Source organism: Coptis chinensis, chromosome 6, assembly GCF_015680905.1.
Source record: "Coptis chinensis isolate HL-2020 chromosome 6, ASM1568090v1, whole genome shotgun sequence".
NCBI lineage: Eukaryota > Viridiplantae > Streptophyta > Magnoliopsida > Ranunculales > Ranunculaceae > Coptis > Coptis chinensis.
In genome coordinates this window covers 94,764,558-94,788,425 of record NC_141461.1, presented here as the reverse complement: position 1 = coordinate 94,788,425, position 23,868 = coordinate 94,764,558, and the positions used below count along the sequence as shown (strand labels likewise).

The following is a 23,868-nucleotide window of genomic DNA, read 5'->3' as shown; positions in this document are numbered from 1 at the left end:
ACAGCCTACATGGTATTTGAAAAACTACGCAGGTTATTGAACACCGAGTCGTACGATTGATACAACATCAAACCAAACACTAGATTGAAACCCATTTGATGTTTAGTTTGGTGTATTTTTTTTTGTTTGGTCTAATCACTAAAGATTGTTTTTACCAAATTTTTAAAATTTTGGTGTATGGTATTCAAGAGTTATTACCATTAAAGATGCTCTATAAGTATAATATCGTTTAACAAATTAATTTGGATTTGTGGTCCACTATTATTCTTAGACAAGTGAAGCCATGAGCCAAAAAATACTAAATACTTGTATTTACGAGTATTCTAATTGAGTTAACAAATAGCAGAGATTTCATTCATATTATGTGAATGAATATTCATGTAAAAAATGCATGTTGAAATTGATTATACATGAATGGGAGGATTATACATGAATGCAATGGAATATATTTTCTCTCAAATTTCAATTGTGTACAATAAAAATTTAATAGAAGGCACCTAAACTAAACAAGAAAATTGTATCCCCACAACCTTTGATGGACTTTTCTGAATACAATTAAAAACTACAAATTATAAAATAAAATAAAAAAAGTGCACGGCTAGAATCTTTGTGCGGCTTCTAACAATTCTATGTATCAACCCCGGTACAAATCCACCGAAACCATCAACTTTCTTTTTCCACCGAATTATTCAATTCAAACGCATTAGCACTTTTCCTCCCACTTTTCATTCTGAATAAACCATAGAGTTTCCGAAACTCTCTCACAGTATGTACGCTTTCCCGGCAAAAGACGCCACTATGATCCACAGATTCATCGCCACTTCGGATTTCTTTACTCGTCTCGCTTTCACTCAACCGCCGTCCACTTATTTTCGGTGGCCTTCCATCACTGCCATTCGTTTGTAACGCAGTAATAACGGTTTTCAAAGCCCGACTCGGCGAACTCCGGTTCACAATCATAATTTCACCAATTTCAGCTGGACTCAATGTTGCACCATGTTGAAATATTTCCTCAACTTGAGGAAACAGTTTATGATCCTTTAACCCCAAGTAATTATTCGCAAGCGTTTTAAACGCGGTAAAATCACAAAGAGGGAAATAAATCTGAGCGTCAATTCTCCCAGGCCGTAAAATCGACGGGTCAATATGATCTTTACTATTCATAGTAAAAACCATTACCCTCTCCTCACCACAACACGAAAAAACACCATCCATGAAATTTAACACACCCGAAAAACTCAAAGCCGTCGATTTCTCATTCAAAAACTTGTCGAGATCTTCAACAAGAATCACCGACCTCGAACTAGTTTGTAACAAGAGCAACTTCAACTCCGAATTATCCGAAACTTTGGATAAATCAACATCGTAAATATCGTAACTCAGAAATTTCGCCATTGCTGCTACAAAACTCGACTTACCTGTCCCCGACGGACCGTAAAGAAGATAACTCCGTTTCCAAACTCGGCCGAGTCGATGATAAAACTGTTTCGATTTCAAGAACGATTCAAGATCCGATTTCACTTTAGTCTTGACCTCATTATCCATTGCAATCGTCTCGAGATTCGCAGGATGTGTAAACGGCACAGATCTCCATGGTGATTTAGACCAACGTTGGTCTTTCATGATCGTGTATAGCTTCATTTCTTTTCTTCTCAATTCAATTTCTTCAGAAACTGAATGAATGTGTTGAAGATAAGGCCGGAGAATTCTTCGTTTGTCTTTTTTCCTAATCTTCAAAACAAATGTTTTGAATTCAGCCTTCTCTTCATTCTTCCATGAAACTCTTGCTCCTAGAAATGAATCTTGAACTGTTTGATTCGAATCCAGTTGGACTGAAATCTCATTTGATTTCTTACCAGAAAACAAGTTTGCGAAATCTGAATCTTCAATTGATGATAAAGAACTCACATACGTTGATACTTTCTGGTACAGTTGGTTTTCTTGAAAACTTTCATTGTATTCAGGTACTTTATACAACTGGTATACATGAAACAGACCTTCAAATTTTCTCCACCATCTTCTCAGTACATATCTCAAACTTATACTTCGATAAAGAATTACACAGATAACAGCAACCGCAAATATAGCAACTATAGAATTGCTCCAAATCATTGTTACTCTCAAAGAATAAAATAATTGTATAGAAGAAGATATACAATTTTACAATTATTTTTTTCTTATGAGATTAAAACTTCTTCTTCTCAGAGATTGGGTTTAGGAAATCCAATGAGGGAGAAGAAGAAGGGAGGAGAATTCAAGGATGTTTAAGACAAGGGTTTTAAGAGGGAGGACAGTTGTTGTTGTTGATGCTTTGAAGGACGGCATGTGCCGGCTAAATAAAATGGGGGTCAAAAATGAAGAATAGAGACAAATCAAAGGAGGAAAGAAGGAAGGAGAGACTGAAATTTCAGAATTTGGACTCAGATTTTATTCAAGGAAATACAGCTATGGCACTGCTTCAGACTCTTTTATTTCTCAATCTCTGCCGTATTTATTGGTTTCTCAATATGATGTTGAATGTTTTTTTAAAAAAAAATATATGATGTTGAATGTTTTACTTAGTCTCCTAATGACCGATCAAGTTGGGCATAATTACTAGAGTTGCCAAATGAGCAAACACCCCCTGCACGTTACGTGAGCAAATTTTAAGATCATTAGATGGGAGTATGGGACATGGAAGAAAATTAATATGACAATTATCAAAAGTTTCACACATGACACATGTTCCGCGGAGGGGAAAGGTTTCATTTTCTAAAGTACATTTTCTCTTAAAGTTCACATTTGGTGGAGCCGTGATAATGGTGGTTGTTATTAGAAGGGACAATAGTCACTAGTTACAGGTCATTACAACTGACAACAGTATGAAATATGTCCTAAACTACTAAGATTTTGTACTCTTGAAATGATTGTAAACTCAGCAACCACAGAGCAACTACCATTACTAATTATATTCTGTAATCTGTATTACCATAATCTCATATTATGATCATTGCTTGCATACTGACTTTTATTAGAAATCTGTTATTAAATGAAGAATTAAAGAATATTTGCAAGAGAGTTGCAATGATACGTTTTTATTAAAATATATTTCTAGGTAAAGAAATTAACAAAATTCCAGTTGTGCGGGGCCATATTGGTTACTTTTATGGAGTCTTGGTATATTATTTTGGAGTAGCTGTATTATTAAGCGGAGATAGAATGGCATGTATGGCTTTCATTAGCCTCTTTTCTTCATTAAAAAGACAACTATATATACAAGGGTAAATAAAGCATTAAAGCTGTTGGGACAGAGAAAGGAAAAAGTAGGTCAAATAATTATATTTCCATCTTAGATTCTTATAAAAATGAGCTAATGCATTATTCTGAAGATATATCTTCTTTTTTCATCTAAATATCTGAAAAAACAGGGAAAGAACAATTGATTTGAACAATTTGTACTGACTACTGTGTAGATAACTAGATATTTGACGGAAAGCAAATAACCAAAGCGTTTATGACCTCAAATGTGCTCATAGAGTCAATAGTACTGGCCACTGGTACAATGTTTCTCATAAAGTAAAGCTTATTCAATTGTTTCAGGTAGATTCAAGTTCATCGACTAATATTTAATTTGTTTGTCTCTCTTCTTCCTTGTGTCTTTATCAATTGGTACTACCCAGAAAAATGATTCATCTCAGCAGTCTGCCCGCCTGCGTCCCTTCAATAGTCCAATGCAATGTAATTTTTAGAAACCTGAACTTCCAGTAAAAAAGATGATTCCCCCTGTAATTTTGAATTCTACGTTGCAGTAAGTAGTATACCAAGTACTGAAGACATCTTATCAAAAAAAAAAGTACTGAAGAGATACCAACGTACAACAATCATATTAGACAGTTCAGCACCAGCTTCAGGTGCACAATAAGCATTTCATGTAGTGGTTCAGGAAAAGAAAGAACCATAGTACAAAGGGCAAGCAAGTGTTTCTGGGCAATACATATCAACACACTTGTGCGCGAAATACTGCCACTCCCTGAGTTTTCTGAATTTTTTTTGTGAAAACTTTGAATATCTCGTGGGTCAATATTTTATTGTTGGCCTCGATTTCCCTCATGTAAAAATGTAAAATATATATAAATTTACCGGTATATCAAGATTCCGAACGGTTGAACCGATATTGACATTTTTTTCCCCTCATGCAGGAACAACCGAGGGTGTCTGCCAGCTTTTCTGCTACCCACGCTCAATATGCTGTTGGACACGAGTTTTGGAAAAAAACAGGGCCAAAATAAGCATGTGTAATTAATGTTATACAAGCTTGCCAAATGCCAAATGACGCCTTGAGGAATGAGGATGAAGTTTCCAAAGAAGATCAAGGCTATCCAGGCCAGGCTGAATACATGAATCACACTTGGAGGATTTCTGTTGGCTCACTATGTATCTAGTTGTCCATATCCATTTGTGGTCAATATTAATGAAAATCGATGTCACTTTGGCTTTTTTGTAGAGTTCGATCAAGGACATGTGTTCCCTGAAAAAGGCTGCATATTAAGCTACAGTAAACCAAACGGCCCATTTTGTAAGTTAGTCTTAAACAAGAACCTCTTCTTAAAAATTTGTATTTGTTTATGAATGATGAAAAAGGTAGTTGGTCGAATCAAACTTCTTATTACTCTTTCTATATCTTCTTCACCAAACCAAAATTAATATATTGATTAAGCAGTGGCTAAGAAGAAAAGAAAGATGCAATTTGAAGTGACGTGGTTTGATTCATTCTCTTTCACCAGCTAAATCCAAACTGAGGGTATCAAATTCCAAACTCGTGTTCATTCCGTGTGCACCTTTTGGGCCATGCAAAACGACACTTTGGTTTTTCAGTTTGGGGTTTGGACTGTGGACTTTTGACTCAAAGAATATGGACTACTTTGGACCAAAAATCGCCGATATATCCGATATATGGCTCGATATTTCGACATATATCTACGAATATATTCTTTTTTTCATTTCCGATATGAAACTTTATATGATATAATGATATTGGATATTTATATATCGGTTGGACCATTTTAAAATATAAATCCGATATTTCCAATATATTTTCGATATATATCCGATATTTCGATATTATATTTCCGATATATCCGATATTTTCGATATTTTAAATAGTTTGAAGCTGTTACCAAAAAATGAATATATCCGAAATATCCGATATATCCGATATATATCGGTTTTTGGGTACACCGATATATTCATCGATATCGATATTTTGGGCCTTGCTACTACTATCATTTGAAATATGACTCTGTGCAATTTAATAGGCGACAATTAATAGGGTCAATTCGCCAATACGATTAGTAGAAAAAACCCTGATCTAAATAGGGTCAATCACAAATGCGTGTCTAAAAAAGGGCGATTAATAGGTCTAAGGGTTTGTATATATGAAATTATAAAACAAAAAACCTATAATATAGAAAACCCAATTTAAACCAACTTTCTCATGATATAATTTTAGCAAGTCATGGACGCTTTTAGGTTTTTGAAATTTTATATATTTTTTATTTGTTGATAGTAGACTATATTGTAATGAGGCTATGATTGCAATTTGGTGATTGTTTGGATATGTTTATCATTTTTATCATTTCACTTCAATATACATTTAGCTATTAGTTATTTGTGGCATGTTACCTATAGGAAAGGAAAATTTTATTTGAAATTATCACCCGATTAGTTTCCTATTAATCTCCGATATATTTCAATTATTAGGTCTAATCGATATACACTCTTTAACGGATTAGCTACCGCTTAATGTTTAAAAAAGTTCTAACATTATCAAAGGTAGAATTGCTACAATGCAATTCGAAATTATCACCCGATTAGTTTTCTATTAATCTCCGATATATTTCAATTATTAGGTCTAATCCATATGCACTCTTTAACGGATTAGCTACCGCTTAATATTTAAACTGCACAGAAAAAAAACAGTTCTAACATTATCAAAGGTGGAATTGCTACAATGCAACTCCTCTCTTTGGCTGTACAATACAGCCCACTATAGATTGACTACACATTGAGCATTTGGACATTTTTAGGCATCTTAATTGACCCTAAGGCATTTGATCGAATTTTCTATTCATCTTTGAGAATACACATATTTTTATACTACTTTTGTGAAAACTGCTACTTTGCGAAAATGGTCAGTTAGAGATGACCCACCATCAGATGACCCACGTTGTTTTTTCAAAATTATTACCTAAATGTTGGATTTTGCAACTGGGATATTCCTAATATCTCTAATTATAACTAGTAATGGGGTCATACACTCATCTTTACACTATATGATAGTCGAGTTTTCAAGAACCCACTCTTCATTATGTCACTTAAATTATTTAATTATTCTCCATTTTTTTTTGAATTTAGAACAAATCCTATTTTATTAAGAACTAGTATTTACCAGTGTTGTACGACACCAATACTTTCAGCCTTTAAGCCCACGCGCAGCGCATCCAGCGTACAACATGAGAATCGCTCATCTTGGAGCCCTCGATCGCGCATATGGTATGGTATAGATATGCAGCGCTCTCGGGGCCCCGATCTGCATGCATCCGCCTATAGCACAGATACGCGTGCCTTTGGCGCCCCCGACGCACACTGCGTATGACACAGATACGTGCGCCTTCGGTGCCCTCGATGCGCATCCACCCCTCCCCCATTTTTTATTTAAATGAGTCAATACTCATATTTTAGAGCCCAACAACCTATAAAAGTTCAGTCCAAAAACAGTCCAGGCCTTTTTTGTGTGGGGTGGGTGAGGTGAGAAAAACTCTTAAACTCACCCAAAAAACCTGTTAACTCACCCCAGAAAAACAATCTAATGGCTATGGTGAGGGGGTGGCACAACCATGTATTACTTTATGAGGTGGAACTTTGTCAACCCACCCTACCCTTCTTTGTTATATAGAGAAAAAAACTTCCTAATGTCACTTAGAAAAAAAAAAACCTCGGTGCGTAGCACGGTTTACATACTTGTACCTAACTATCCCGCAAAAATATAGAAGCAACATTGCACATTTCATATATGTATAGTTCTTAAATTGTTAGACTATCATAAAAGTGGTGGTAATGTACATCATTAGTCTATGGTTTATGGAGGAGTGTGAAACCTCTACTTAGTTAGGAATAGGCTTAAGAACACTCATTTATGATCGAAATTAGTTCTCTTATTACATCAAGATCAATAAGATTGGATTATTGACTCTTCGAAGTCTCCTATCTCTACACTATGATAGCCGACTTTATTTCCAAGAACTCTCTCCCCACTATGGAATATGAATTTTATAATTTCCCTCTCTGTACAATTTATTAGAAGCACCCCCCTCACATCACTGAAATTAGAATAAATTTCCCCATTTCAAATAATTTAAAAGAACTCTCAGTACTTTAAATCCCTAAAATTAGAATAAATTTCATTTTTAAATAATTTAGAAGAACCTCCCTTAGGTCACTAAAATTATACCTTTTTATATCACTTCTTGAATTAGCATTAGAATCCAAAGCAGGCTGCCTATCGATCTTGAAAGACATGTTTGAAGACTTAAAAAAAAAAATCTAATGGATAAGTAGCACTGTTTACATACTTGTATAAATATCTACACAAAAAATATTCCAAAGTTGAATTTCAGCCATGTGTTCATTTTCTATGAGTTTTAATTGGGCCACTATCTATATCTTTACTCTAAATTACCTTATATATACTACATCATGTCATCATCCCACTTATAACAATTTAAATATAATACTAAAATATTCTCTTTCCAACTAAATATTGTCAATTGAACTCTTAGTACTTCTCCGGTTCATGCCTATATATATGGCTATATGGGTGGTTACTGATTAGTTGAGGATTTACTTGGAACAACTTAAATTAACTAATTCGGATTTTAGGAGCAAAATCACTTGAAACTCTTACTCAGAACAAAACCATATTTTGCTTCACAAGATTTTAATAATTCTTTATGTAGTTCGTTTCTGTAAGCAAATTAACAAACTTAGAGTAGTCCCCTAAGGATAGTATAAAGACAAAGGTGGCTACATAGTTAGATTTGGGCTACCACGAGGATATCCCTATAGGGATGAGTGTTCCGAGACCGTTGGATTTCGGATCCAACAGTGCGAAAATCAAAAACAAAAAGGAAGAGAGAGAATATAGTTTGTTTTTTATTTTCGGACTGTTGGATCCGAGATCCAACGGTTTCGGCTGGCGTCCCTATGAGGATATCCTCGGGGTAGACGAACGTTAAGAAAGAGAGGTTGTGACCCTTCGACCACGCACCCTTGACTGCGATATGTTGTGGAACCTACAATGTGATTTGGTTTATACAAAATTTGTTACTGTGATATTAGTTCATTATCTTACACTTTATTATATTCTACAAATAATACATGGTCTTCTGCTGAAGTTGTTAAACCAATCACACCCACATGAAGTAGTGATTTGTGTTATCAGTTGTTTTTGGGACACTAAATATCAAAATATGTGTTATCGTTATATTTTTTTCTCTTTTCTAGCCATTGTCTGGTTTGATGGAGGATGTTTCTTTGTTGGTTTGTCATATATTTAGACTGAAACTAGCTGAAACCTCAAATAAACAAACATATTATTGCGCAGAGATATATCAGTGGAGTATGACATTAATTGTTTGTGACATATGTGGAAATGGTATTGTTTGATACTATAGAGCCGAACATAGAACAAAATCATTGTGGTCTGCTGAAATATGTCATAAGAAATGACATAACATTTGACTATATATGACATTTAATATCATATTGATCGACCGACGCTTTGTCCTACACTATATAAATGACTTAAGGTTTAGAAGATATGGGTGTGAAACGAATTTGGTCACTAGGGTTTGGGATTTGGTAGACTTTTGGAAGAAGAAAGACTTGAGTATTCTCTTTATTTGTTTGTGCCCAAACTCTTTGGTAGTTGCCTACACCATTAAATAATTATAAAGTCGAGAGAGCATTGTCGTAAGGAGGGAAAAAGAGAGATTTGTGAGTTTCTTTTAGAGAACTTTGGGGATTCTTCATAATCAAGGTGAGAGCTTATTGTACTCTTTTGAATATTTTATCTATTGGAAATTTCTCTATTTGGTTGTACATTAGGCACAAGCTAAACCACGTAAATAATTGGCTATCTTCTCTTGGCTGTTTGTTTGAATTGGTGAGTAGTTTACATTGTTTACTACTTGTATTAGGAGTTATTAGTTGATTTCATACACCGTTGTTGTGGTTTGTTGCTTCTACCACATTTAGGGTTGCCATTTTTTTCCTTCTAAAAACCCAATTTTTTCGAATTCCGATCAAATATTTTTTCGAATTTGGCAATGATATTTGTGTTCCAATATTCGAAATTCTGATTTTTCTGAAAAATAATTAGATCAGAATTGGATGTGTTTTCAAAATCCGATCCGATTCGATCCTATTTCCGAATTTTTAACATATAACCGTCTATTTCATTAGTTACTAAATTAAAACTATAGATAGTTTACAAACCAAATAAAAATCCTAGAGAAGTAGAACATTGTCTCTCTCATAAATTCAAGAAATCAATATTGTCATTCTAGTACATGTCTCCTTTTCTTTCGTTTTCCTATTTACTGAATTAATGCATTTACATGAAGAAAAAACTTACTGAATGAACGTGTTAAAAGGTAAGTTGTTTGCTGAATTAATACATTTCAAAATAATTGCTAAATAAATGTATTAACTGGATAAAAAAAATAGTTATCCTAAAAGAGAATCCGATTATATAATTCAAGTTTTCTATTTACTTTCAAATTTTGCTGATTCCAAATTTTTTGAAAATTTTTGGATTTTCCGAACTTTTCGAATCCGGAAAAGAAATTTTCATCTAGAAAATAATTGGATCGAATTTGGAAAAGATATTGCCTTCCAAAAAAAATTGGAAAATTTTCTGAAAGCCCTTTATCCAATCTGAAGTCACCCCTAACCACATTTGATATTGGTTGACGCTTCTGTTGTATTAGATTGGTGTGTTTTATAGTTTTTGGGGAACAACAAATTAGTATAAGAGTTAAATGTTCTACCTTTGCCTTTTTGGTAATTGGATGATTGTGGTAGAAGTTTGAATTAGGTGCAATCAAATATTTTGGGTTTCATTGGTTGGTTTCGCATTTGTAGTGTTTGAAGAAATTTCTGAGAGTGTTTCTTTGGTTGTTGGTGTTTATGGTGTTATGGAAATTAAAAATATGACAAGTATGTCGAATTTTATGGTTACAACTCCTATTATGGTGGTTGATATCGAAAGCTTAAATGGAAATATTGACTTTGATATATGGAAAATTGAGGTTGTTGATTTGTTAACCGTAAATAGTTTGGATGATGCTTTTGACAATAAGCCAAGAGGTATAAAAGTAGACGTTTGGGAGATGTTGAACATGAGAACTTGTAATGTTGTCCGGTATTATCTCTTAAATGATTGGAAGTACTATGTCGTTTTGGAAACCTTTACGAATGATATGTTTAAGACATTGGAAGACAAGTACATGTGAAGAATTGTAAAGGACCGACTCTATTTGAACAATGGTAGGTTGGTTGGTTCTTGACGTAAGTCAAGAAGTGGAAAAGCTCTTGTGAATAATGAATATATGTGCATACTGGAAAAATAGGTTCCCCAATTCAAGTTGAATAGAAAGTTAAATCATGCACATTGTTGTAAAGATGATATTGTGGTTAAAAATTTGTCATTGTCGGTTACATTTTCTATTGGTTGCTCCATGTTAGAGTGGATTTTGGATTTGGGTTGCTCCTACCATATGTGTGCCAATAGGGATTGATTTGCTAACCTTCAGGAGATAGATGGTGATGTTTTGTTAGGCATTGGTCATTCCTGCAAAATTAGTGGGGTTAGAACAATCTGCGATCCGGTTAAAATTAGAAGATAGAACAGTTAGAAATTTGGTTAATGTCAGGGATATTTCTGATTTGAAGAAGAATCTCATCTCATTCGGTGCTTTAGAATCTAGTGGTTTAAAAATTGCTCTGTTTGGTGGAACTCTAAAGATTGTTACTGGTGCACGTCTAGTAATGAAAGGCACAAGGCGAAAGAATTTGTACTTTCTAATTAACTGGAGGTGTGGTTGGTGTAGGTAGAGATTGTTCTCCATGTTTGGTTGTTGGAAACTCTACCAGGATGAAAGATCGTGGCTCTGGAAATGAACGGAAGACCGTTTCATTTAGGCATTTTGAATCGGATGTGGAAAAGAGATATCAAAAGTGGAGACTAATGCCACTCTTTGTGTTGAAAGTTTGGATGGGTACGCAACTAATGAAATATTAGAAGCCACATTTGTTGTTGAAGGTACTCAAGCCCATGTGCACATTGAAGTTGCGAACCCACTTGTTGTTGTTGGGAACCATACAAGATTTCAGGGTATTGGAACATCTCTAAATCCTAGAGAAGGAATTGGACCATCTCATAATCCGAGAGATGGTGTTGGAACTTCTCTAGATGACTCAAGCTTGGAAGTGGAGATGATATTTAAGTAGTTTAAAACAACCCTGATCCTTTTTTGTGGTATATGCGTAGGAAGCCACCTTGTGGTGCATTCATTGTTAGGTCCTTAGAGACATTGATTGGTTGTTGTTTGGTTGGTTAGTTGATCGGCTCAAATTTGGGAAATTCTCACCGAGGTGGAGAATTATTAGGCAAAAATATGTCAGTGGAGTATGACACTATTTGTGACATATGTGGAAATGGTACTGTTCAATACTACATAGCCGAACAGAGAACATAATCATTGTGGTCTACTAAAGTATGCCATAAGAAGTGACATAACATTGGAGTATGACATTTATAATGTCATATCGACCAACTTTTGTACCTTTGTCTTACACTAGATAAAAGACTCAGGGTTTAGAAGATATGGGTGTGGGTGTGAGACAAATTTGGTTGCTAGGGTTTGGGATTTGGTATCTCTTTTGAGAGAGCTTTGGAAGAAAAAAGATTTGAGTCTTCTATTTATTTGTTTATGCCCAAATTCTTTGGTAGTTGTCTACACTATTGGATAATTGTAAAGTCGAGAGAACATTATTGTGAGGAGGGAAAAAAAGAGATTTTCTTCTTGGGGGACTTTGGAGATTCTTTATAATCAAGATGTGAGCTTATTGTACTCTTTTGAATATTCTATCTATTGAAAATTTCTTTATTTAGTTGTGGATTAGGCTCAAGCCAAACCACGTAAAATTTTGTCTCTCTTCTCTTAGTTATTTACTTTAATTGATGAGTAATTTACATTGTTTACTACTTGTATTAGGAGTTATTAGTTGATTTTATACACCGTTGTTGTGGTTTGTTGCTTCTATTACATTTGATATTAGTTGACGTTTCCGTTGCATTGGATTGGTGTGCTTCATAGTTTTTAGAGCACAATACATATATTTTGTTATGATGATAAAATATTGATATATATATATATATATATATTGGTTAATTGTGGAGAGGGATCAATTTTGTTGATACCAAACAATTTATATTGGTTTGTTTGGTTTTTCTTTTTTATTGTGCTTAGCTTCCTTATTTTCGAAAGTCTTTTATAGAAATCACAGCCCAAGCATTTGAAGTTTGCTTCCTTGATAACAAACAGTTTTTGGTGATGCATGCCTGTTCACAAAATCATACCCGGCCAACGGGAAAGCCAAGACTCAATGGGGAAAACACAGTGTGTATTGCACTTTTGCGTAATTATTTCGTTCTCATCTACGGTATATATCTTATCAAGGACTAGCTTAATTACACAGAAAACATAGACAATAAAACATAAGTTGTATACTGGTATTATTTTTGGAGTTCTAAGGAGTGCAGTTGTACTCCTGGCACCCCCTGAGCTGGTTCCATCCTTGCTCAAGAGCTATTCAACAACATTTACCTTTATATAAGACTTACAATGTCGATCCCCATCGCAATGACCGTCTTCCCACCTGGTTTCCAGCACCACTGATCCCACACAGTGTTCGAAAAACATTTTATGTATGATGTATCCAATTATAAATCGAAGAGTGGCAAACGCAAATCCGACATTAGCTTTTACCAACTGTCTTAATAAGTATAATTTAGGGTAGTACAGTTCTGCATAGCAATTGCTACTTTTTGTTTCTTCTTTTTGGACCATTGCTGCTTTTTTCCATTAAACTATGCTATGTTTTAAGGTCGCAGTCATGGGGTTCCTTAATTTAGGAAAGATGTGATGATTTAATCTCTTTACACCAGATGGCGCACTCATTTTGTCTTCCTTGGCTTGTTCTATGACTCTGTCGATGCACCTGTACTTGCTGTCTGTTTTAAAGTAATCTATTTGATGAGTGATTTTCAAGTGAAGTTCATCTTCATGTTATCATGTATATCTAAATCAAGGACTTATGAGTTATGATACACGTATTCTATATTTCTATGTTTTTTTTCCGATAATCTTCTATATTTCTATGTTGTTCTATGTTTGGAGCAAGATTTTATTGTTCTAAAATTTATGCATTAACTAAGAACTTTCTTATTCCATAGCCTATATATAGTCCATATTCCATACTACACGAAAACCAATGTGAAAATGTTTGCGCAACAATGGCCGAGTAAAGATTTCCTTCGACGGCGGTTAACAACTAAGACTAGAATTGCAAGTTTACTTAGTAATCCATACTTAGATCAATCCAATCAAATATAGTATACGCGTACACTCACTTCATTCACTCTGGCTAAAATACCTTTCAAGTTGAAAAGATTTAAACTTTCAAAGATGCTCTAGAAAAACTAGAATGAGAACCCATGTCCAAATTATGAGAAAATTTTAATGCTAATTGGGCTTCGTCTGGTTAGACTTCAAGTGGATGCACTTAAACAGGGGCTTCTCTACAGAATTCCCGGCTATCGGTATTGGACTTTGTACTTGAGCCTTACATCAGAGTATTTTTCAGCCTTGAACATCCCAAACAAATTACATCTCGCAATTGCATTTTGCACTATAGATCCTACAATGGACCTAACAATGAAATTTAAACTGTTTGAAGAAGTTCGTGCAATGAATTTGCGCCATAATCTCTACATGGAAATTTTAGAGTTGCTACTTAATTAAGTGAGCGGAGCGTTCTGGACCGAGGGAGGTTATGTGGACAAAAGTCATTTGATTGGTTTTCATCTGTCCGTACTCATTCCTCATCTCTTCTCTTCGTCTCTCTCTCTCTCCACGCCCTCTCAATCTCTCCCTCTCCACGGCACGCCCCAGTATACTAGTATTGTAATTTGTAAGTCTGTACATTATTGTCTTTGCATAAAAACTAGTAAAACAATGCAACATCCACGCATATAAAATCGGTTCTGTTAATTTTTTTTCTGGGCTTGGGCTTCAAAGAACATGTCCAAAACTGGGCCCTCACAATTTTGGTTACTCATGGGTTAGGCTGTTATTGGGCTTGGATGTGGGTAAAGCCCAATAACTTAGAACCAAACACCCAAATATCTCACATCTATCACGAACACTCTCACTGCCCAACTCAAAAGAAGTAAAAAATTTCAAAACCATGAAAACATTACAAAACCCATCCTTGAATTCCAAGTTTCTTCTAACAACTCAATTCCCACTTTCTTTTTCAACTTCAGTGAAACCCTTTAATGGGTATTCTACAATACCAAAATCTTTTCTTCTTAGATGTAGTTCAGAAGAGAGTATTAATAGTAATGGTAGTTTAAAGAGTGTTTTATCTGGCATGGTGGATAAAAGTGTAGAAGAGCTTTTGAAGAAAGAAGAGAATAAGGGGTTGTTAAATGGATTAGAGAAAGCTAGTTTAAGAGTTGAAATGGCAAAGAAAGAACTTGCTGAGATTAAAAGGCAGGAGATTGAAGCTGCAAAGTTGAAGAAGTATGTTGATTATCTTGAAAGCAGACAATCTGAGGTAAACTTCAGTATCTTATTTGCTTTGCATGCTGAAAGATTTGCAAGACATTAGTGTACTACTATTGCTATTGAAAAAAGAGTTTTGTGAGTGAATTGTGAGAAAATTGCTACATATGTTATGGTTGTAGTTCAAGTCATGGACCAAAATATCGCCGATATATCCGATATATCGCCGATATATATCGGTATTTTGGTACACCGACATCGATATTTCCGACATATATCCACCGAATATAGAATTCTTTTTTTTTCCGATATATATCGGAATTTCCGATATGAAACTTTATATATATGATATAATCGATATTTCGATATAATCGATATATATCGGTTGACTTTTTGACCATTTTAAAATATAAATCCGATATTTCCAATATATTTTCGATATATATCCGATATTTCCGATATTATATTTCCGATATATCCGATATTTCGATATTTTAAATAGTTTGAAAGGCAGGGAGTTACCAAAAAAATGAATATATGAAAAATATCCGATATATCCGATATATATCGGTTTTTGGGTACACCGATATATTCATCGATATCGATATTTTGGGCCTTGGTTCAAGTATCAAATACATGTCCCGTTAGAGCATAATCAACGCCTTGCCAAAAAAATTGTGCAACATCAGTTTTTTTGTCCCCTAAACAGTACAATTGCTATGTTAAGCACCAATGCACTTTTTGTTTTTAATCCCATTCTAATATTCTATAAATGGGACGGAAGAACTTGTGCCGTTCCATTTTTCTTTTTAAAACAATTTTAAATTGATTTTTCACATATTAGAGCGTCATCAACGAAGCCATTGTCATTTTGATGATTTGGCAATTATTTTGACAATTCAGACTCCCAACACGTTAAATCCATTGTCATTTACTACCCATTGCCAGAATGGGAGTGAAAACACGTTGAGATTGGGACGGCACAAGTTCACGTGAAAAGTCAATTTTAAAATCTTTTCAAAAGTAATTTGGGACAACACAAGTTATGCGGTCCCATTTATAGTATGAGAATAAAAAAAAATCGCGTTGATACTTAAATAGCAATGACAATATTTGGGGGACAAAAAAGCCGATGTGTCACAATTTTTTGAGGCGATGCGTTGATGTCTTGATGATGCTCTTATTATGTAGTAAGTTTCATTTTGTCTTATTCTTCAATTTGAGGCGGCAAAACTTATCCCATCCCAAATTCCCAATCATTTCTAAATTGCAACGTATTTTGGCCCTGAATATGACAATGGGTGGTAGATGCAAATGAACATAAGAACGCGTTGGGGGTTCAAATTTGTTAAATTATTGTTATGTCGTAAAGTAGCAATCACTTATAGGAATGCGTTGATGACAGGTAGCAAAATATTTGGCAATTTGTGTCTCCAACGGATTGTCAAAGTCACTTCCACATCCTAACAATTGCCAGAATCCAAACAAAATTTGTATGAAATTTAGCAATGATTGGGACGGGACAAATTTCACCGCCCAATTTTTGAGAATAAGACAAACGAAATTACTATATAATATGTAAAAAATCATTTTACAAAGAACAAAACTATAGACTACACAAGTTTTCCCTTCCCAACTTCTAGAATGAAAATAAGTTGAAAAACGCTTTGAAGCTTAAGATAGCAATTGTAGATAGATTTTTCTGTCATACCAATTTTACTATTCATATGTGGAGATAACAAGAACAAAATGAATAATTAATGGAGCAGGTCCCAAGTCACATTCTATTTTGGTAAGTTAGTACCCAAAAAAAAAAAATCATAGTAGGTACTTGAAAAGTAATATATATGACATTTCAATTTTCTTGCTGCCCTAGAATTTTCTGAGTTAAATTGTTTCCAGAGCTTTGGAATTGTCTCACTTCAGTCCTTCGTCTATTTGGTGTTATCTCACTTAAGTCCTCCCCCCACCCACACCCACACACACACACACACACACACACAGATCTTTCTTATTATGCGAGGATTGTTTTCTTACCAGCTGAATATACTCCAACGAACTTACCAACTCCGATATAATGGAGATTCCTCCTACTTTCTACTGTACCTGCAATGCAAGTTGACACTTGGCTAATTTGACTATTTTTCACTTTGACACTTAATACAAGAAAAGTTGTGCTAATGCCTAAATGGATCAAGCCAATCTTATGGGAAATAAGATCACTACACTTGTTGTTACTTGGTTAATAGATTTTGACGTAGTTTCCTACTCTCTGCGACCATTTTCATATTGTTGAACTAAAGTTTTTTTCAGTTCCTTATGTCATTATACTTGAAACTCGTGTTTCTTTTGTTATGTAAGCCGATTATATTTATCAGTAGCTACAAAATTTTGTTCTGAACTTTCTTTTGGATGTAGTTCCAATAGGTAAATTGTGCTATTGCTTTGGCTTTAGAGGAGTATCAATAATAGGACTATCGGAGAAATTTTCTGTTGTTGACTTGTGGCCTTAATATTTGTTGTGGTTTATAACAAATTTTTTTCACTTTTAAGTCTGGTTTCATGGTTGTTTAAGATTGCAGAATGCCAAAAGGAAATGTCTGACGCTAGGGCCATGGTTGAAGAGGCTGAGCGCTCTCTTTCACTGAATATGGATGGTGTTGGTTCTGAAGATGTGGAAATTGACAAAGATCAAGAAAGATGGGAGTCTGTTAAAGCAGCATCTGTTTCTGCCATGGTTGGCACACTCGCTGGACTCCCTATTTCATTCTCTCAGGTATCCAGCACTGAGCAGTTACTACTCCCTCTAGCAATCACCGCCATAAGTTGTGCTTTATTTGGTGTAACCTACCGATACACTATAAGGACAGACTTGGATGATGTTCATCTGAAGAGTGGGGCCTTTGCTGCTTTTGGTGTTGTTAAAGGTACTATTAGTTAACTTGGTAGAGGTGCCAATCAGAACAAAAGAAACTGAGTCTCATTTTTGTGATGTATTTCTAAAAATATTAATGCTTTAAAATTTAAATGCACCTTTAGTTGTACAGAATCTTGTGGATATCAGATAGTATGATAATGCATCTGCTTGACAATGCAGGGCTTGGTGCACTAGGGGCAGGGCCACCATTGGAATTAAGTAGCATGAGCCTTTTTTCTCATGCGGTTGATGGTGCAATTTATGTCTCAGAAAATCTTCTTGTCTTTGTTTTTGCTGCTGTTGGTCTCGATTACTGCTTTAAATTGAAGCTTTTGAGTCCCTTTCCTATCAAAAGATCAGTGTCATAGAAGACATGAACATCAAAAAAAAACAAAAAATACATGAACATCAGTCATTCTGCAGATGTATAAATGTCCTAGAGATGCTTTATGTAATATCCAAGTATTCAGTTTGTCTTTGTAACATTTTTGTATACCATCCAAGGTTAACCTGTATAGTAATCATCCTTTAGTCCCTGCAATACCACATAGAAGTTAGATAATTGCTTTGTATTTGAGGGAGAGGAAGAGGCGAATATTTAGTTAATTCCAAGAAGTATACTTCACTGGTTGAACTCTGTCAGAGCAGGAACTGCCATAGAAATCATGCAACTATGTGAAACCATGATCTGTATCGCCTTTCTCTGGCGTGTTTGTTATGTGATCATTACAAACTATCATTTATAGTAGAAGGGATAAGGGAGGCCTCTTTACAATATTGGATGGCCATGACCTTCCGCTTTTAAGGGAGGAACGGGTCTGCATATATACTAACAAGAGTAACATGCGCTGAACTTCTATCATTTGCAATTTCAGACATGGACATATATAAGTAAGAGTGAAGCGTTGATGTACAACATTCTGAATTGCCAAATTAAAGGCACGGGGGGGCTTCATGGACATTTTTTATTAACAAAATTCTAATATAAGTAACAGTCTTCTTGACGCTAAGATCACCTGCAAGAGTACTGCATGATTGCATAAACCAGCAGCAGATAAACAAAGATTTTTCTAGGCATGTCTGACTTGATGAGAAGATCTTCGGCAAAATTTAAGTGAATACTTCAGCTATTACAATATATATATATATATATGTCTGACTTGATGAGAAGATCTTCTTGACTTCTTTGAATGAGCTATTACGTAGTAGTGAAAATTTCATTAGATCAGATTATGAAATAGTTAAAAGGAAAATTGAAAACAATAAAAGCCACAAGTAACTTACTATATCTTCTCTTTAAAGAAATGTTCGGGATAGGGATAATCCCACTCTAGTGAATCCCACCACTCTCTACTTCCTTTGATTTCTTTGAGAGAAGTTGGTGCTGATTGATGTTATTCGTTGAACAGAGGGAGCCTTTTCAATTCAAGACAATTGATTGCTATAACTGTTTGAAGAGGGTTTAACAATGTTAGTACCACTGTTGGTGTTGCTGCTGCTGGTGCTCCTTTGAACTTCTTCTTCTTCTGCTCAGCTCCTCCAACTATGTACAATCCCATAAGTCAATCCTTATAAAGAGGTTTTGAAAGTGCGGTAACAAACTTGTAGAGAACAAGGTGTTCGGTTGAAGTAGTCTTCCAGCAATAATATACCGCCAAGAGCTACGAATACCCATAGATGGATATAGGGTGCGTGCGTGTGGGGGGTCGCACCCCTTAATATTAGAAAAGCGCTACCATATAACTAATTGTCTAGAAAAAATTTCAAATTATAAAGACTCGCACCTCCAATTATTTTAGTATGTTGTATAATGGATTAGGGTCCGGAACACTGAGCATAGATACTATGCATGAATCATGAATGTGTGTGTTCATTATACACTGAGCGTATCATTACAGATCGGAAGTACCTACTTTATATGTGTATAAATGCAATTGCATAATAAAATAATGAAACGATATTTGCATTTGCATGAATTTAAAGATTAACATGTTGAACACTTGTGATACCTGAAATTAGGAGATATGAGTAGATTGTCAGAAAATATTTAGTTACATTGGTTGTTATGGAGTGTTATTTTGCTTTCTCATATGTGTGCATTCAAACAAATTTATCTATTATTTGGGGTGTTAGTCCACTTAAGATGCTAACTGGTAGGCCATTATACTTTAAAAACCAGGATGTTTTCTGCTGCTTGTGCATTCATTTTCATTGATATCGATCATAGAAGCTGCATTTATGGGCTATTGCACTTTGTTGAACTTCGGTTATTCAGTTCCATGTTGGAGAAAGTCTTAAGAAGCTTGTATAATATCAGTTCAGGTGTAATAGTAATTCTATTAATGTGACATGACAAGTAGGATCCTTTGCGTTTGAGCAGTCTCTACCTCACTGTGTTCTTTTATACATTTTTGTAGAGGGCATTTGTCTTGATAAATCATTATTGTAATTAAAAATATACCTTCCGTGAACTAACATTTGCATAGAAGTTGGGTAGTAATATTTTATATTTGCATATATTGAATTATACATTTTGAACTTAATTTAGATCAAAGTTGTGCATTTCAATTGAAGATAAGAATAGACTTGCTGAAATTTTAAGAAAGGTTATGCCTGGTCTAATTTCGAGCTCAGTTTTAATTTAGTTAGAGTTTGAACTAGATTTTTATGAAAACATGAAAAAGTAAGGTTTGGAAGTCTTCTTTTCAACCCAATCAACCTTGTCACATTCCGAGGTTTGTGGATATGGTTACGGTGTTCGGAAGTTAGTACGTCAGAATTTTCTGACTGCAGAAATCCGGATCTGTGCCTGTTTTCGAACCACGTTTTCACATAGTTAGGTTCAGATTCAAACTCTCGCCGAAACATAAAAGAGTGAGTTTTCTGAGTCTTCTTTCCAACCCAATTGGACTCGACTCATTCCGAGGTCTGTAGAGACAGCTATGATGTCGGGAAGTTTGGTTGACAAAAAACAGTGCGTCAGAAATCAGTTTCTACGCACTGTGTTCAAGTACAGTTTTAAAATAGTTAGGGTGAGAGTTAGAATTTTTATAAAACATAAAAGAGTAAAATCTGAAAGTCTGCTTTCTATTCCAATTGGCCCCATCACATTCGAAGGCCTGTGGAATTAATTATGACGTTTGGAAGTTTGATTGGCAGAAAACAATGCGTCAGAAATCAGTTTCTTCGCACTGTGTTCGAGCCTAGTTTTGGCACATTTAGAATAAGATTAGGTATTTTTGTAAAACATGAGAAAGTAATTTATGTGTGTCAGCTTTTCAACACAAAAAACCTTGATGCGTTTGGATATCTGTGAAAAGAGTTGTGTCATTCGGAAGATAGTCCGTCAGAAATCTAGTTTGCTGAATATTAGGATTTTTACCGTTTTCGACCTAAGTTTTCTTCTAGATGGGCTGAGGTTAGGACTTCAAGTTCTAGATGAAAAAATATATCTATATACCTTAGTTTCTAAATAATTAAGTTACATGTCATTTGGATGAATGTAGGAAAAACTATAGTATTGACTATGTGGTTGATAAGAACTACGAAGGCTTAATTCCAATCTTGAAAGATTTGGATACGTATGCAGTTTTGAAAAAAAGCAGCCACTACACTACACTATATTATATATTAGTTATTAGTTATTAGTTATTAGATATTGTGATAACTATATGTGTACAATGTTAGTACTTAATTATGTACGTGATTGTGTTTGTTTAAAATGTATTCACGAGACATTTAACTAATGCGTTATTCCGATTGAACTTTTTGATATCTAAGATTTATATAATTGATAATGAGGTGAGTTGATTAGTTATTGTGTTTGGAATCTTTAGTAATGAATTATTGTTTGAGGCGATGTTTGTTTTGTAATAAAAATATTATAATAAATGAGAACTTTTGAGTGTTAAAATCCGGTGTAAAAGTGTCCGGTGAAAATTTAATGTGTCGCCCACATCTTTAGATCTCTCCACGCCTCTTTGATGAAAATAAATGAAATAAAATGTTTATGACTAATGATGTCATGTGAAAAGCTGCCTTAGAGAGGAACTAATGCATTTGCCTTGCGGGTTGGCTGTATTCCTTGAATGTACGGGAATATAGGTGGGTATTCCTTGAATGTGGCGGGAATGACCCAAGGTATTCATTGAATGTGCCATGAATGACCTGTTAGTGTTATGATGGGTATTCCTTGAATGTGGCGGGAATGACCCAAGGTATTCATTGAATGTTCCATGAATGAACTATTAGTGTTATGATGGGTATTCCTTGAATGTGGCGAGAATGACCCAAGATATTCATTGAATGTGTCATGAATGACCTGTTATTGTTATGATAAGTATTCCTTGAATGTGGCGGGAATGACCCAAGGTATTCATTGAATGTGCCATGAATGACCTGATATTTTGTTATGCCCAAAAGAGGTTTTGTGTATGTGTATTGAGAGCCCAGAGATGGCTATGACTCACAAGTTACAAGTTTACAAGATGAAAGTATGTTTCTTGGAGGCGATATTCCACTTGGGACATATGTCTTGTAGTGGTACTCGGAATGAATGAGACACACAGATATGTGTGATTTGGCAAATGTGTGTAGTGCAAATCGTGGAGTAGGAACTAAAGGTTGGGCTGTGTCTTTTAATGAATGAGTTAACGAGATAATTAATAATCAAAGTAAAATATTGATTTTACGTGTGCTGGAGTTATTGCATATGATGTATATGATTTCTTATGAAAAATGTTTAGGTGGTTTGTGTGAGTTGATACTCACGATGGATGAATGTACTCCTTAGTTATGACTTTTTCCTCATTCTCATAAGTAGACAAGTGATATTAAAGTAAAACATTGATTTTACATATGAGTGAGTTATTGTATATGAATATTTATGTGTTATGATGTACATGATTTCTTACAAGGAAATGTATACGTGGTTTGTGTGAGTTGATACTCACGAGGGATGAATGTACTTCCTAGTGGTGATATATTATGATATGATGCATATAATTTCTTATGAAGGAATGTGAATATAGTTAGCGTAATATGATGGATATGATGGTGTGATATGAATGTTAGTTAATATTGGTGATATATTATGATATAATGGATATAGTGGTGTGACATGAATGTTAATATTGGCGATATATTATGCTAGATTATATATATCCATGATGGTTGCAATGAGAGTGAAATAGATGTATATTATAAATGATTACGTTTGGAAAATCTAACTTTGTTTTGCAGGAGGGTAAGACTTATTAACATTTTATGCAGAGACGTTGTCCTCCCTAAGAAGAGGTGCTGACTTAAAGGTAAGGTGTGCCAAATTCATATTTAATTAGGTTATATCATATGTGCATTTACTAAGTGGAATATAAGTTGTATTTATGTTGTGAGTTATTTTTAAAAGTGGAAATGATGAGTACTGTTATATGAGATTATTGGAATTGTATATTGGGGGTGAAATCTCACAGATTTTAAATGTTCATGCCCCATCTCTTGATGAAGGTGAAAAATTCACTTTGTTAAGAGGAGTTGATACTGATGAGATTGTCACTGCACTGAAGCATATGAAGCCCTTTAAATCTCCAGGACCGGATGGATATCGAGGGCATTTTTTTTTTCAAAGATTTCGAATTTGGTGCGGGGATCAAGTAAGCGCGACAAGAAAGTTTTTTCCTTTCTGGCTCTTTCTCCCTGCAGCTAAATCATTCCTTCATTGCTTTAATTCCAAAAATCATGAATCCTTCACTCCCGGAACATTTTAGACCAATCAGTCTGACAAATGTGGTTTACAAAATTATCTCCAAGATTATTGTCAATAGATTGAGACCAATCCTGCAGCGGATTATTGGTCCGTTTCAGACTGCCTTCTTACCCAAGAGAAGTATTCATGACAATGTTTTGCTTGCAAATGAATTTTATCATAAGATAAGAGGGCATGGGAATAGGAAAGCTAAATATTTTGCTCTCAAGATTGATATGCAGAAAGCTTATGATAAAATTGAATGGGGGTTTATGAGAGTGATGCTAACCAAGTTTGAGTTTCCGGTGGACTGGATT

General features: G+C 34.7%; 2 protein-coding genes and 2 long non-coding RNA genes across 4 annotated transcripts; 2 read left to right on the top strand and 2 right to left on the bottom strand.

Moving 5' to 3' along the window:
• Nucleotides 1–423: 423 nt before the first annotated feature.
• Nucleotides 424–2,504, bottom strand: LOC147495645 (P-loop containing nucleoside triphosphate hydrolases superfamily protein). Its single transcript, XM_086564258.1, has one exon. It carries the CDS (start codon nucleotides 2,110–2,112, stop codon nucleotides 664–666), a length of 1,449 nt encoding a protein of 482 aa, XP_086420384.1. The 5' UTR covers nucleotides 2,113–2,504; the 3' UTR covers nucleotides 424–663.
• Nucleotides 2,505–3,295: 791 nt separating this feature from the next.
• LOC147495644 (uncharacterized) lies at nucleotides 3,296–4,254 on the bottom strand. The gene is made up of 2 exons (XR_015197620.1): nucleotides 4,120–4,254; nucleotides 3,296–3,762 (listed from the first exon to the last, which is right to left on the bottom strand). It is a non-coding gene; the product is annotated as an uncharacterized LOC147495644 (long non-coding RNA).
• On the top strand, nucleotides 3,761–4,474 carry LOC147495643 (uncharacterized). Its single transcript, XR_015197621.1, has 2 exons — nucleotides 3,761–4,098; nucleotides 4,179–4,474. It is a non-coding gene; the product is annotated as an uncharacterized LOC147495643 (long non-coding RNA).
• A 10,055-nt stretch (nucleotides 4,475–14,529) lies between these two features.
• LOC147495642 (homer protein) lies at nucleotides 14,530–18,349 on the top strand. The gene is made up of 3 exons (XM_086564257.1): nucleotides 14,530–14,943; nucleotides 17,467–17,818; nucleotides 17,989–18,349. The coding sequence occupies exons 1-3, from the start codon at nucleotides 14,572–14,574 to the stop codon at nucleotides 18,174–18,176; spliced, it is 912 nt and encodes a 303-aa protein (XP_086420383.1). The 5' UTR covers nucleotides 14,530–14,571; the 3' UTR covers nucleotides 18,177–18,349.
• Nucleotides 18,350–23,868: the final 5,519 nt, after the last annotated feature.